The 16,168-nt window shown below is 38.9% G+C and overlaps 1 protein-coding gene across 2 annotated transcripts in view; it reads right to left on the reverse strand.

Annotated features, from left to right (window-relative positions):
• TMEM237 (transmembrane protein 237) overlaps positions 1–16,168 on the reverse strand; it is a 723,713-nt gene that overhangs the window by 679,243 nt on the left and 28,302 nt on the right. For both annotated transcript variants that reach the window (XM_044060506.1, XM_044060505.1), the window contains exon 2: positions 141–172. In XM_044060506.1, coding sequence (XP_043916441.1) covers positions 141–172 — 32 coding nt within the window. The remainder of the gene's footprint in view (positions 1–140; positions 173–16,168) is intronic.

The raw sequence follows: 16,168 nt of genomic DNA on the forward strand, positions 1-16,168 counted from the left end.
AGTGCCATCAGAATAAATACATTTAACTCTTGTGTACAAGACAATATACTGTACATTTAGAACTTGGAAATGCACCGCAGCATAAAACTGCTAACTCATAAGAATGTACTACAAATTGGGTCTATAAGAAAGACTCTTACCTTGGTATAGGAGGAAGAGCACGAGGTGGGTGCTGCAAAAAAAGTGAAACGTATATTAAATAAAATGTATAAAATAAGCCCATTGCTTCTAAACTAAACAGAATCAAAGTACACCATACAAAGTACCTTAAATGCAGTTTAATTTAGCTTGTTAGAAAGGGTGTATTATCTATGGTAGTATACCTGGTTATGGAAATAACCAGATAAAAACCCTCCTTCAACAGCTGTAATTAAGTATTGGAGATCTGTTGTCGATTCAGGCATTTTGCTCATTGTCAGCAGCAGTAGTAGTAAGATTCGGGGGGGGGGGGATTGCAGCATCTGAACTTGCTTTTGTTTGCATCCTCACTTATTGGTGTGAAACTGTATGTCCTTAATGTTGTGCCACCTTCAAAGTGTTTAATTTACTACAAATTCATATCTACAAAATTTTAGGTTTAAATGTGCTGTGGCCATATATGTATTGAAAAATCAGGTCAGAAAGCCTCCACTAACATTACCTACAAGATGAGAAAAACGCGGACAATTTAGTCAACAGTATTTAACTTTACAGGAAGAAATGTATCTGAGAACAACTTTGGTATGAATTTGCAAGTATGCACTAATTACAGTGATGTAAATACTATGCGACCTATTTACCCTCATAAATCATGCAGGTCCCCAATGTTAACATTAATTACTAGCTTTTCGTGCACTTTATAACATTACACAAAATATCAGGTGTGGAGAGGGAAGAGACAGTGACAAAGACTATGAGAAGTCTGAATGAATTGCATTACTGGTTATTTCATTTTTTCACCAGACCGTGTAGTATGAATAGTTGTGTTAGTATCCAATTTGAGGAATCATGTCTGGTCATGGTAAGGGAAGGAAGGGCCTTGGTAAAGGTGGTGCTAAGAGACATCACAAGGTTCTGCAAGATAATATTCAAGGTATTACAAAGCCTGCTATTCGCCGTCTGGCTCGCCGAGGTGGTAAGTGTATTTCAGGGCTTATTTACGAGGAGACCCGTGGTGTTTTGAAGGTGTTTTTGGAAAATGTGATCCGCGATGCTGTCACCTACACTGAGCATGCTAAAAAGGAAAGGAATACACAAAACAGATTATACTAGACATACAAATGCCATACGTCATAGGTTAGGGTATTCCACAGTGGCTCCATCTACTTGAGTTTCAAAAGTCAACAAAGGCAAAAAGTTTTTGACTGCATGTATGCTGCATTCCATGATACACAGACATACTGGATCCTATCATACATTTCCAAGTCTGGTGAATGTTTTGTAAATCTGCTATTTAAACACAGAAAAATATCTTGGTTATCTTGTTACTGACACAAGAAAATACCTTTTATGGAGTGAGGGAAATGGAAGTGATATCACACAATTTATTTACAGTAGTTTGATTAAATCTTCATTTTTGAAAGACTCAAAGAGGTGTTAGAAAATTAGACATCATGACACAGAACACAATCACTCAACTTATTCTCTGGTTTTGTTTCAGCTTGTTTTAAATCCTGAGTGTCAAGTCAATTTTATTACAATGCAATGAACAAAACCCTACAGAAATGTTGGAAGAATTGGATCAACATTAACCTACGAAATCTACATCATTTGCAACTATAAAATCAAATGGATATTGGCAAAGGCTCTTGCTACCCCCATAGTGCCTTTTTTAGGCAAGGCTCAAAAGACAAACCCACCTCCATAGGTATCACAAGGGATAAGAAACTAAGAGTAATGCTACTCAACGCCAGAAGTCTAAACCTCAAGATGCACGCACTCAAAACTCTCCTTAGCATGGAGAACATCGATATCTGTGCAGTAACAGAAACCTGGTTCAGGGCTCCCGAGAGCACCCCAGCACTACCAGGTTATACCTCATACCATGCTTTTCGGCCCCAAAACTTGGACCGAACCACAAAAGGAGGGGGAGTATCAATATTCATCAAAGATACCCACACCTCCAGGTTGGTGGCAAAGCACGAAGCATCAGAGACTATCCATGTGCAACTAACAGTGGGTAAAACTGCCTTCCAGTTTATAGCCTGCTACAGACCACCCTCCCAAACCCAGGAACCCCACTCGGCCTTCCTGAGAACACTGGAAAATATGAAGGTCTCACCAAACACCATTATATTGGGCGACTTCAACTACCCAAACATAGACTGGGAGCATTACTCTAGCTCCAACACCCTAGCCCAAAGGTTCCTAGAATTTATAAACTCAAATGCTATGGAACAACTTGTTACCACTCCCACAAGAGGGGAAAACATACTGGACCTGATCATCACCAACATGGGGACTCTATGCTCCAGACCAGAAGTGTATCCCTCACTGGTAAGATCAGACCATAAACTAATCTCACTGGATATTCACATCCCGACCCCACCCCCTGCCCAGAAAACCACAGTGAAAAACTTCTCTAAAGCAAATTTTGCACTCCTCAAAACTGAGGTGGAATCCTTCAAAGCCCCCGGGCCTGTGGAAAATACAGCCCAGACCGCAGAATCCTTTATAAACGCATTCTATGAACACCTTCAGGAATGCATGGATCATGCGATCCCAAATAAAACCAAGACCCAATCCTCCAAAGGCAGACGTCCTGTCTGGTGGACCCCAGCCATAAACAAACTATACAACAGAAGGAGGAAGCTACTAAATGATAAAGCAAAATCCCAAAAAGGGAAGGCATCACTGATCAGTATTAGCAAAAAACTACGGGCACACATAAAATTGTCTAAGGCCAGCTTTGAGAGAAAAATTGCACAGGACACGAAGGATAATCACAAGGCTTTCTTTAGTTATGTTAGGAACCTGGGTGGTAATTCCCAGATATGCTCAGAATTAGTCCAGAATGACAAAAAATACACCGAACCCACAGACATTGCCAACATCCTAGCTGACAGGTTCAGCGCAAACTTCTCCCCCCCCCTCCCCACCAAAAGGGCAAATATCTATCCCAGCAGAGTGCTGCCCCCGACATCTCAGATGCTCAGGTAAGAGCCGCCCTCCAAAGCAAAAACACAGCATCAATGGGACCAGATGGTGTCCCGGCTGCGTCCTACATGAACTCCAAGAAGAGCTAAACCCAAACATAAAACTACTGTTCAATCTCAGCCTTACTACAGGATATGTGCCCAAAGAGTGGCGTGCAGCAACAGTGGTCCCTCTCCATAAAGGTGGTGCCTCAACGGATCCTGGAAACTATCGCCCCATAAGCCTGACTAGCTTGGTCTGCAAAGCTATGGAAAGGATCATCATGGACCTCATAAATAAAGATATTGGGGACCTACAAACACTGGATCCTACCCAGTTCGGCTTTGTTAAGGGCAGATCCTGCCTCTTAAACCTGGTTGATTTCTTTGAAACAGTCACCAAGGCCATTGACGAGGGAAGGTGGTCCACACAGCCTACCTGGACCTCGCAAAAGCCTTCGATACAATACCCCACTCGGGCATTATAGATAAGCTCACCAGCTTAAATATAAACCCCTATGTCACTAGATGGATTGCAAACTGGCTCAAGGACAGAACCCACATGGTTAGAATTGCTGGAGCCATGTCAGACTCCAAACCAGTTACAAGTGGTGTCCCACAAGGCTCAGTCCTGGGACCTCTCTTGTTCGGTATATATTTCTCGGAGGTACAGGCCAACACGGAAGGACTGTGGCTGACCAAGTTTGCAGATGACTGCAAACTGGGTGCCATAATCGACTCTCCAGCCGACACAAGCATCCTCCAAAAGGGCCTCATAGAAACAGACAACTGGTGCCAGAGCCATGGCCTCAAGCTAAATGCCAAAAAGTGTATAGTCATCCCCTTTGGCAAAAACAAAGTGCCCACAAATTACCACATAGGTGGAAATCCATTAAGTACAGAAGAAGTAATTAGGGACCTGGGGACCCAAGTTGATAGCAATCTCTCATTTGACAACCACGTGGCCAAAGTGGTTAGAAAACATTTTATATAGCCCACCTAATCATGAAGGGATTCACATCTAGATCAGAGGAGGTCATTGTGCCTCTTTACTCATCCCTCATCAGGCCCATAATTGAGTACAATGCCCCTTTTGGGATGTACCTTACCAGACACCTGCAGCAACTGGAAAGACCCCAAAAGTACCTCACCAAGAGGATCAAAGGGCTCAAACAGATGCCATATGCTGCCCGGTTAAAGAAACTCCAGCTCTACTCAGTGGCATACCGCCTGTTCAGAGGAGATCTGTGCCTGACGTATAAAGCCATGTCCAACCCGGAATTAATGGACATGCTGCACCTCAGAAAATCCAAATCCCATCGAGCTACGCGCTCAAGAGACTTGAACCTCAGCACTGAAATAAATAGGACATGCTGGAGGGACAGATTCATAACCCAGAGGCTCCCTTCACTCTGGAATAAAATCCCAGTCCAGGTTAGGCAGAGTCCTCATTGACTCTCTTCAAGAGGAATCTTGATGAGTGGATGGGAGATCGTAGGTTTACCCCGGGTATCACTTCTGTGTCACTGTTAGATAGAGGCACAGTATACTAACCTCAAAAAAGGACATAGCAAAATAAATTTAAAATGGGTGGCGAAAGCCAAACACATTCTGGCTAGGCTTATAAATGCCCTAGGGCAGATAGCCTAGTATGAACCTATGAACCTATGAACCTAACCTATGTAATATGGCAGTACATGTTCTCTACTGGGGGGGGGGGGAGGGGGCATCTACCTTGAAGGTGCACCACCAACTTGGACAAAAATTTAAAAAAGCATACCTCATTTTTCTCCGAGATGGTGTGAAATTGAATGACTGTATGTACAGATCAGAGCTGTGCAGGCACAACCCCCCCCCCAGATTAGGAGGTACAGGAGGGCTGTGATCCCATTCAAAAATGTTTAAACTCTATTATTAATTCTCTTCTTAATATGTGGCAGTCAACAGAGAGCAGGAATATGTGGTCATTAGGTCAGGAGCTGGTAAGAGCAGCTTTGCTACTTCAAAGCACACCCAAATAATTGTACATACACACCTATCATTTAAAAATATTCACACTGATTTACAGAAGCTTACTAACACAAGCAAGTTTTACAGGCTACTCAAAAACCAGGAGGAATAATACTTCATAAACTAATGAGGAAGTGAATTTGGCAGAACTTGGAGCCATTCATGCAAAGCACTGCAATGTGGAAGTGCAAATAAATACTTAAGAAAACCCTCGGAATCAACAGCAGACCTCACTAGCTCAGCAGTGGGATTGAGCTGGTTGACAAGGGTAGATTAGGTCTTGGGTATCCAGGACAATGATCATTTAGGGCCAGATACATCCACAGTACTATCTTACAGGTGATCCTTTATTTGACTTGCAGCCAGTGCAACTCAGAGCAAGGAAGATCTTGGCACAACATAGTGTATTAGTCAGGATGCTGGTTGTGGCATTTAGTCCCAGAGATCATCACCATTGGGCCTTCCTCCACTTTGCTGATGGAAGCTATGATGCAAATAATTATATACTTTAGGAAACAGTCAAGGATACTGCAGATATTGTCGCAAATATATCTATCTCAGGATACTAAACAAGTTCTATGAAATTATGAACTTCTCTGCATTCATGGAAACATACCACAATGACACAAACATAAACAGAATTAACAAGATAATACAATAATAACTACTAAACTTTTCAAAAATGAATCTGCTTATAAAAAGAAATCCAGAAATTGTTTTATCAAATCTGCCATATCTAACTACAACCGAGTGTGATGCCAAAGCTGAAAGTGGTAACATATTCTTTAACTACATCATAAAAACTGAAAGGAAAAAAATGTAATGTAACTTAATAATTATAAAAAAAAACATCAATTATGCGCTGCGCTCTGAAGGTGAACTTCTTGGCATCAAACATACAACTCAGAGGATTATAATCAAGTTTCTAATGTTGAGAGCATTGGTTATGATTGGAGACCACATTACAATTCTTCGGAGTGCATGCAGCTTTACCTGCTCCATGTGATACCAGTTACAGAAAAAAAAATGTAGGAGTGTAAAAATGTGCAGGTAAAGCAATTAGCCCTGTCAGACAAACAGCAGAAAGAAATGAAGTTCACCTCTGTAGAACCAATAGCTTTAAAAGCAGTTAGAGTATTCATTCTGCCACACTTTCTGATAATAAATGTGGCTGAGCAAAGCATCTAACAGCTTTCAAAAGCTTTTACCTTCTGCTGCTGTAATTTGCTAGTCGGCACAGTTTCCTGTTAGTCTCTTGTGAGAGACCCAATCTTAGCAGTGCTTAGATATCCTTAATAATCTTTTGTTAAATACCCCTGATGTTTAAGATTGGTCTAGCATTAGGGAAACCCTTAATAAAAAGTTATATTTTCCTGACTTTATAGCGCAATTATGCATCTCCATGCACTACAAACTGCTTATAATTGGAGACCCAATCATAATCCTTTATGTTGCAGCTTGTTTTGTAGTTTAGTTATCTTTTTAGTTAGTTTACTCTTAGTGTTGCTAGAACTGGGTTTACTTTTGCCAATAGTTCTATATTCAGATTAGCGAGCAGCCTTCTACGCTTGACTTCTTTCCTCTTTAATTTCATTTTTATTTTACTATATGAAGTTTATTAAATAGCAGTTCTTTTTTGCAGGGGAGTTATTATTTGTAAATTGTGTGTGTGAAGTTACTTTTGCTTTCTTAGTTAATTTAGATGGGAATTTCTTTGGGATGTGGTTAGAATGGTGAGAAATTCTTAATGACACAGGCAAAGCAGTGATACAGGAACATTGACTTGGGTAGGATTGGTCATAAAAACATCTGCACATTGCACCAGCTTAACACATTATCACACCTTTAATCACTGTCCATCACTAAGATAAATACATAAATATAATTGCATCTGTATACATGTATTTCCTAACCTGGACAGGTTGAAGGGAAAGTCCAGTGCTTCTGGCCTATTAGTGAACTTTTGTCTGTGTAACAGCTTTCAGTAGACAGCTGTGGAACACATCAGCTGTCGTTGAATTGTTTTAGCACTTTGGTTCACAGTACTGCTATCTTTAAATTGCACTAGCACAGTTATTCATGGTTCATATGCACATACGCTGCACAGTAAGGCATTACACATGCAATTCTGCTGTACATCGCAATCTCAACCATGTATATTTGTCATGAATTACGTTTCATTGGAGTTTCAAGGCATTTAGTCTGAACACCAGGTATGCCTTGCCAATACCCACCATCTGAATTTACCTTTTTTCAAGGAAGAAGGGGCCAGTTAGCCCCGGGGTAAACTTGAGAGCACCCATCCAGTCATAACTTAGTCATCTGGGCTTAAATCTTAAAGAATCACATCGCTTAACCTGCAAGGAGTTTATTCCAGAGAATGGAGGGGGGATTGCTGGGTGATGAATCTCTCCATAACATTCAGTTTATTTCAGATGAAAGTTTATATCTCTGGTTCTACTATCAGAAGACTTGTTTGACTTATCAAGATAAGAGGTAAAGGACCATGAAATGTTAATGGCATGGTAAGCAAAGCATAGACCCCCCCCCCCCAATAATTCTGTAACATACAGAATACATGGACCAGGCTTACATGCTCTCCCTGTAACTAAGGTTTTTAAGACCAGAGACCTTTTTTGTTAGGAACTTCCGGGGGCTTTCAAGTTTGTTAATGTCTAGTGAGATACATACCAAATGAAAGGTTGTACTTTACATTGGGTCTGATCAGTGCTGAATTAAGACAATAACAACTTCTTTGGCTCTGGATGAAATACCTTTGGTTATTAGTTGCGCTAATTAAGAGGGAGGATTTCCTGACTACAGTTGTCACATGATGATTAAAGGCAAATGAACTATCGACCCAAGTGCCCACGTCTCAGGCTACCTTTTCTTTTAGCACAGGTGCAGCTTTCTACACTGTGTGTTATGGGTAATTTCCACTTCAGAACTAAACGATACTACATTTTTAACATTCAATTTAAGCCCACTACCATAATCCAGGTATTAACTAGTTAAAATAATTGAGAAACAACAATAGGACAACCACGGCAAAGCATATTATATATATATATATATATATATATATATATATATATATATATATATATTGTTCTGATGAAGGAGGCATCTCCAAAAGCACCTGTTTACTGCTTATTGTTTATTAAATATATGTGCTTTGCCGTGGTTGTCCCATTGTTGTTACTCAAGTATATTTTAACCTGCTTTTTTCTACATTGGGACTGATTTTCTCCTTGTTGCTGTTTGCCTACTTTATAGGTACTAACTAGTGTAAGTTCTTTTTGAAGAATACAAATATCTAAGGATGTTTTGACAATTACACCCATTTTGCAGTCATTTGCAACTTTGGTCAACCATAGGTCCTGGTTATTATGTTTGAGATCATAGACGTAGATGGCAAACAGAAAGGGACTCTGTACAGACCCGTGGGGGACTCCATATGTTATCTTAACACTATTTGAAGAAGCACATGCCACACAATCTCTGTGGGTTCTGTCTTTCAGTCAATCAGCTATCCATTTCATCACATATGGATCTATGATTAGAGATGTCAATTTCCTTACAATTCTAGCATAAGGTATTGTATTGCATGCTTTGGCCAGAACACGATAAGCTGTATGAACAGCATTACAAATGTCAGCAGCCTGAATAACCCCCTCAAAGAAATTAACAATGTATAACAGGCATGATCTCTCTCTTTCACAAAGCCAAGCTGTTGGGGGTCAAGCCTAATCAGATTCTTAGTATCATAATTAATAGGACTAGTTATGCTCTGCTGCTAAACTTTAAAGATCAGACTCATAAGTCTGACTGGTCAGTAATTTTCTGGGCCCATGGTAGGGCCACCCAAATAGAAGAGTGTAACATAGCAATGCACAGGGATTCTGGAATACTGCCTGTGGTAAAACGCAAGTTTAAGAGGGTTTCAGCAAGAGTCTGTTTGATGCTGTTTAACAAAAACACAGGACCCAAGGAGAAATATTAAAAAAAAAAGCAGGTTTCAAAGATACTGGGATGTGTGGTGTTGGAAAAGATGATTCATGGGTGTACCATAGGTGAAGCTTCTGAAGAATCCATTTGCTAATATATTTGGTACGTCAATTGGGTCAAAGTGGGGCTTCTATCAAGGAAAAGTTTAGATCATACAGAGTGCTATTTTTTTATTTTTAACGTAGCTAAAGAAGGATTTGTAGCTATCCTTTGTTTCAAAAGTTAATCTCTACCACATAGTTTAAGAATTTTTTCTTGTTATAAATTTTATGTTCCATACCTCTCGCCTGTCCAGATTTTTGCTTCATATTTTTGGTCTGTTCCTCATAACATTTTGTCTGTTCCTCATAACATTTGTGATTTTATGGCAAATTACTGAGGCCTGAAGTGACTAAATAATGACATACATTTGTGTTTCAGACTCCATACCCTTCAGAAAATGCATGCGAACACAAATCATGTTATTTAGCAACTTAAGTTTAGCAACTTCCTTACTGAAGTTGACTGCTGTTTTTGGGTCAATGTTGGTAATGTTATGCTAAATTTAGCTATTTCATCATATAATTGTGTAAGGTATTCTGAAATCCTTAAACACAGAGATGTTGGTAACCTGTGATATGTGATTTTGAGAATAAACATTAAGTAGTTTATGACTCAACTTAACTGGGGAAGTAGAGACTAGGGGAGTTGAGTAGGCAGAGACAAAATAAGGGAGGACCAGATTCAGAATATTTGGACCTCTAGTGGGTGGGTTTGCTCACTGTTTGATTGAGGGAATTCCTACTTATCAAATATCTCTGGGCATGCCCTATGTTAAAGGTATAGGAGCTCCAGTGTATGGCTGGTAACTGAAGTCACCTAAGATTACGGAGTCAATGTTTACATACATTTCTGCTAAAACATCCACAATTATACAATGACCCCCCCATTAATATTCCAAAACATGCACGCTGATTGGTCAGTGTGCCCGTTGTAAATCAGACTTATACTAATGGAAAAAGATCCGGTCGTCCGGACTTTTTCCATTGGTATAAGTCTTGATTTTTTGGGGTTTTTGGTAGCAACGGAGAACGGAATAGCTCTGTTGCTGTAATCTCGCTATGTTAAACAAGTTTAAACGAGTTTAACATAGCGAGATATCTTTAAAAAAAAGCAACGGAGATCTTCCTTTCTTCGTTGCTTTTTTTAAAGATATCTCGCTATGTTAAACTAGTTTAACATAGCGAGACACGTTGCTTCCACACACAGCTCTGATGTACTGCGTAAGCATATGCATGTGCAGTACATCAGAACTGCCACAGAATACCAGACAGCTGCGGAAGGGCAGCACGGAGGCATTATACAATGCCATTATTTAAGAAAAGTATTTTTTTCTTAAATAATGCCATTGTATAATAGCAATAACCCACTTCTGGGTGTCGTAATGCTGGATTTACCCACGGTTGTCTTTGTTTGGCCACTCGGGGTTCGCCCTCATGACCAAACCACACCAGCCGTGGATAAATCCAGCATTACCCACACCCAGGCGTGGGTTATTGCTTAAATAACAGACATGTCCCTCTGCATGATTCTTAAACTCACAGAGGATCTTGCTATTCTGACTAAATATGACAAACAACCTCAAACAAAACAGTTTTCTATGCTTTACGTTGCACCATTTTGTAATAAGCCAAGCATTAAAATGCAAGGAAAATTTGTGTAGGACACCCATTTTGTTTTTTTTTTGTTTTTTTAACACAAAGGAATGGATATGCACTGACAAATAGCTCTGAAGTGAGCAAAAAAGGTAGGTTTACAGACTTCTATTTTGTGATGCCTTATAAGGGTCACTGTGTGACACAATGCAAATAAATCAGTTGGTCTATATAGTTATATTTAAGCAACAATTTTTATTCAAAACTCTCATGCCACCTTATCTGGAGATAAGAAGGGAGTGCTATAGCAAGCTACAAGCTGGTAGCTTGTCTTGTCCACAGTAAAGTGAAGTTCGTTTTGTAGGTCCAAGAGTATCTGTCTACATGACATGTGGTCCTTGACAAATACAGAAACACCACTGCAGTCTTAACCAGGCTTGAAGGCAAGGTAGGTGCAAAACCCAGGTATGGAGTGCTTTCCTTACATTTAAGCCAAGTTTCTGTAACTACCCATACATGGACATGTTCTGGATTCAACAGCTCCTCAAAATGGTGCAATATGCTATGGATACTCCTGGTGTTCAGAAAAGCTACCTTAATGTGGCCCAGTTTATGGTTGGGTAAAATTTGCCAAGTTGGCATGTCTATTAGTCAGACTGTGAAAAAAAGGCACTATGGGGCAGAAAGGACTTTTTTCAGTAAATAGAAACCTCTGAATGAGAGGTGCAGGCCATCCCCACATTCAAAACAAGTAGAACCACCTTTCATCTCATTCCATACTGATACATATGGATCCGCCTGGAATAACATCAGCTATTAGGCCAACTGTTAAAGCCAAATATCTTTAGTTTATATATATCATTATTTTTTGTGAAGCAAAGATGAATTCCGTCTTACTCGCATCGATTACATGCCTGAAAGAGTTCGGACATGTCCCTCTGGATGATTCTTAAACTCACAGAGGATCTTGCTATTCTGACTAAATATGACAAACAACCTCAAACAAAACAGTTTTCTATGCTTTACGTTGCACCATTTTGTAATAAGCCAAGCATTAAAATGCAAGGAAAATTTGTGTAGGACACCCATTTTGTTTTTTTTTTGTTTTTTTAACACAAAGGAATGGATATGCACTGACAAATAGCTCTGAAGTGAGCAAAAAAGGTAGGTTTACAGACTTCTGTTTTGTGATGCCTTATAAGGGTCACTGTGTGACACAATGCAAATAAATCAGTTGGTCTATATAGTTATATTTAAGCAACAATTTTTATTCAAAACTCTCATGCCACCTTATCTGGAGATAAGAAGGGAGTGCTATAGCAAGCTACAAGCTGGTAGCTTGTCTTGTCCACAGTAAAGTGAAGTTCGTTTTGTAGGTCCAAGAGTATCTGTCTACATGACATGTGGTCCTTGACAAATACAGAAACACCACTGCAGTCTTAACCAGGCTTGAAGGCAAGGTAGGTGCAAAACCCAGGTATGGAGTGCTTTCCTTACATTTAAGCCAAGTTTCTGTAACTACCCATACATGGACATGTTCTGGATTCAACAGCTCCTCAAAATGGTGCAATATGCTATGGATACTCCTGGTGTTCAGAAAAGCTACCTTAATGTGGCCCAGTTTATGGTTGGGTAAAATTTGCCAAGTTGGCATGTCTATTAGTCAGACTGTGAAAAAGGCACTATGGGGCAGAAAGGACTTTTTTCAGTAAATAGAAACCTCTGAATGAGAGGTGCAGGCCATCCCCACATTCAAAACAAGTAGAACCACCTTTCATCTCATTCCATACTGATACATATGGATCCGCCTGGAATAACATCAGCTATTAGGCCAACTGTTAAAGCCAAATATCTTTAGTTTATATATATCATTATTTTTTGTGAAGCAAAGATGAATTCCGTCTTACTCGCATCGATTACATGCCTGAAAGAGTTCGGACATGTCCCTCTGGATGATTCTTAAACTCACAGAGGATCTTGCTATTCTGACTAAATATGACAAACAACCTCAAACAAAACAGTTTCCTATGCTTTAAGTTACACCATTTTGTAATAAGCCAAGCATTAAAATGCAAGGAAAAATTTGTGTAGGACACCCATTTTACTTTTTATTTATTTTTTAACACAAAGGAATGGATATGCCCTGACAAATAGCTCTGAAGTGAGCAAAAAAGGTAGGTTTACACACTTCTATTTTGTGATGCCTTACAAGGGTCACTGTGTGACACAATGCAAATAAATCAGTTGGTCTATATAGCTATATTTAAGCAACAATTTTTATTCAAAACCCTCATGCAAATAGTGTGACAAACAATCTGACAAAGACTTATTCAAAGTAGGCTTCATAAAACATTATAGAAGCAAGAGTCCCAAGCATCTCTAAACAGCAACAGAATGTCAGGAATTGGACAAGGTTATTTTTAACTAAAAATATAAATACCTCCTTCACATGCAATGGTAAATAACAGAAAGGTACTGAGCTTATGTGGTGGATGACGTTATGTAATCATTTACCAAAGTGAAGGCTGCCTCGGGAGTCCTGCTTAGTCTGAGGAAATGCACTATGCCTACTGCCCATTGAAATGTTAGTTTTGGAATTGGATTCCATATAACTACTTTTAAAAGGTAGCCTAGAATGACACCAGCTATTAGGGACTTCCAGTACTTGTAAACAGACCACATTACGACACAGCTGGCTTATCTGCCCTACTACAATTGAGCCATATCCCAGCAGGTGCTCCTAAATGTACCAGAAGTAGACAGAATCAATTAGCAAAGCTGTACGGTGATAAGGTCACAGGTGATCTGAGGAGGAGATTTCATTATGGCAGAGTATCACACTTCTGGTGTATGCTTGAGGAAAAAAATCTGTGAACTAAATTTCTGAGATAATTAAATTCAGAAGTACAAATCTAAAAGGAAAATCAAGAGGCAACCCCATGTAAAAGAGCATAATAATATGTTGTCATTAAAGCCTATTTTACCAGAGACAGAGAGAAAAACTGACATGCATGCGCACACACACACACACACACACACACACACACACACACACACACACTAGAAGTCACCTGCTGCCAAGTTGAAAATCTACACTAAGGTATACAATTTGAAGATTACAGCTAAGTTCATATTAACAATGAGAATCACACTGATTTCCCAGCAGTGTTATGACATTATCACTTCTTGGTTTCTTTTTTACTTTTATATAAACACAGGCGTTGAATAGTTACTTTTTCTATTAATCCCTTTCACTTCACAAACATACTCACCGTATGCTTCCTTCGCATTGCTTTCAAGATCAGAAATGGCCTCTTGCTCTGTACCTGTCTGATCAGTTTTTTAACCTTGTACAAATGAACATCTGTGACACAATAAAGAGGATAAGCAGGACAACCCAAGACAGGAAAGAAGATTAAGCCATCCAGTAATAAGCCACTCCTGAATGTACATGCCAGGTGACCATTAAACATACGATAACTCACAGAGACCCAGCAAATAAAGAACTTAATTAAATGAATTAAGACAAAAAGGCTTAGTGTGTTCTTTAAAAATGCAATGCTTGTTCTATAAGGGTATCACAAGCATTCAAATGTGTAATACAGACAAAATAAGTTTTACAGGTCAGTTTAATAATACTTAAAGGTCAACTGCTGTAAAAGGAATTACTTTAACACTCAACATGGCTGAGTATGTTATTTAAGGAATATTGCCAATAATAGCTGCCTGTTACTTTATAACCAGGTAAGCCTGATGTCAGTGAAATTAAGCATAAACTGAAAACAAGATGAATCAGCCACCCTCAATAAGCCCCAAGATGCCTATTTTAACGTCTTTAATACACTTCTGTAGCAAAATGCAGTACACCATTACTGCAAAGCATTTTACTTGGGGGGGTACGGTGGTGAAATAATGGTGTACTTCAAAGGTATTTGCAGACAGCTAAAGATCAGCACTTACTAAACCCAGTTTCAAATACAGGGAATATTATGTTTTAAACCTCATTTGTAGTATAAGGTATGCTGGAAATAAACACTACAGAATAAAACACAAATTATTATTTAATACTGATGCAAATGATCTAAAGAAACTTTTTAGCTACTTCTTAAATGGGCAGATGAACTAATCATAAGAATAACTTTTCAGTTTCATCCTAGGCTAGTAGAGAGTACAAATATCAGGTGTTCGCCCTTTTACAATAGTGAAACCAAATACTCATTAGAGCAAAGACAGTGATTCTGACACCAAGACAGTGAACTGCATAACTTGCTGTTAATTGTTAAACAATTTTATGTGAATGCAAACTTTCAGCACAGCCCCATACCTCTGCTAACTATACATACTATCTCAAGTTTGTTGGTAGCTCACAGTATGCAAAATACTTAAAAAGGTACCGCAATCTCTTGACCAATGTTTTTTAGTTATATTAGATTTTTACAATCTGGTACCACAATAACAGCAATGATAAAAACTATTGCTCTTGGATTTACAATAGTGATCTACAACAGATACACAGAAGAAAATATCTGTCACACTGACGGCACAACATCAATTTAATATAGAAACAATCATAAAACAATACAGACATTTTCAAAGGAATCTTTATACAATTCAGGGTCAGAGGAAGCACCAGCCTATCTCAGCAAGAATAGGCAAAAGGCAGAAAAATAATCCTGGACTAGATGCCAGTCCACTGCTGAACAGAAAACATACACATTGAACATGCACTTAACGGCAGTCTGGAGCATCACCAGTTTTACTAGCATGTGTTAGGGAAAACACAACATTTTTGAATAACTGACAAGTAATCTCCTAATATTCCTGGTGACAATAAGGAACATAAAATCTGCACAGTCAGGATTCCTACCTCCATATCCATCTAAGCATTAGACTCAACATCCCCAAGGGCAAGAGGCATCAGTTTATACACAAAAAGTAATATAAAGTAGAAATAAAGAAGTCACAAAGTACATAACGTATGCTGAAAATTGACTATTAATTTCACTAAAACAGGAAAACCTACATTGGATAAAATGATCTTTCAATATTATTAATTCTTACTTGTATTTTAATCTAAAATCCTTATGAAACAGTATAAAATGACCTTACAATGTTAGTGGTGTAAACATTGAATGTGAACATGGAATATTTTCATAACAAATGCCTACAATAAGCTTAGCGGAAGAAAATAAAGCATGTCTCTCATTAAAATATTTTGATCATTACAGAAATGAAAATTTTTACTACCAATGTTACCTACTCTGCCTAGTGACAACCAAAGTAAAGTAAAGTAAATTAAGACTTCTTTTTATCCCTTTTCCTACCACATAAGCCTACTGCAGGGTATGGGCTTCATAAGTGAGAACTAAATGGGCTGAAAGCCATAGGAGCAGCACAGCCTCC

The sequence above is a fragment of the Protopterus annectens genome, chromosome 2.part0, assembly GCF_019279795.1.
Source record: "Protopterus annectens isolate FY-2018-M chromosome 2.part0, PAN1.0, whole genome shotgun sequence".
In the NCBI taxonomy this organism is placed as follows: Eukaryota; Metazoa; Chordata; order Ceratodontiformes; family Protopteridae; genus Protopterus; species Protopterus annectens.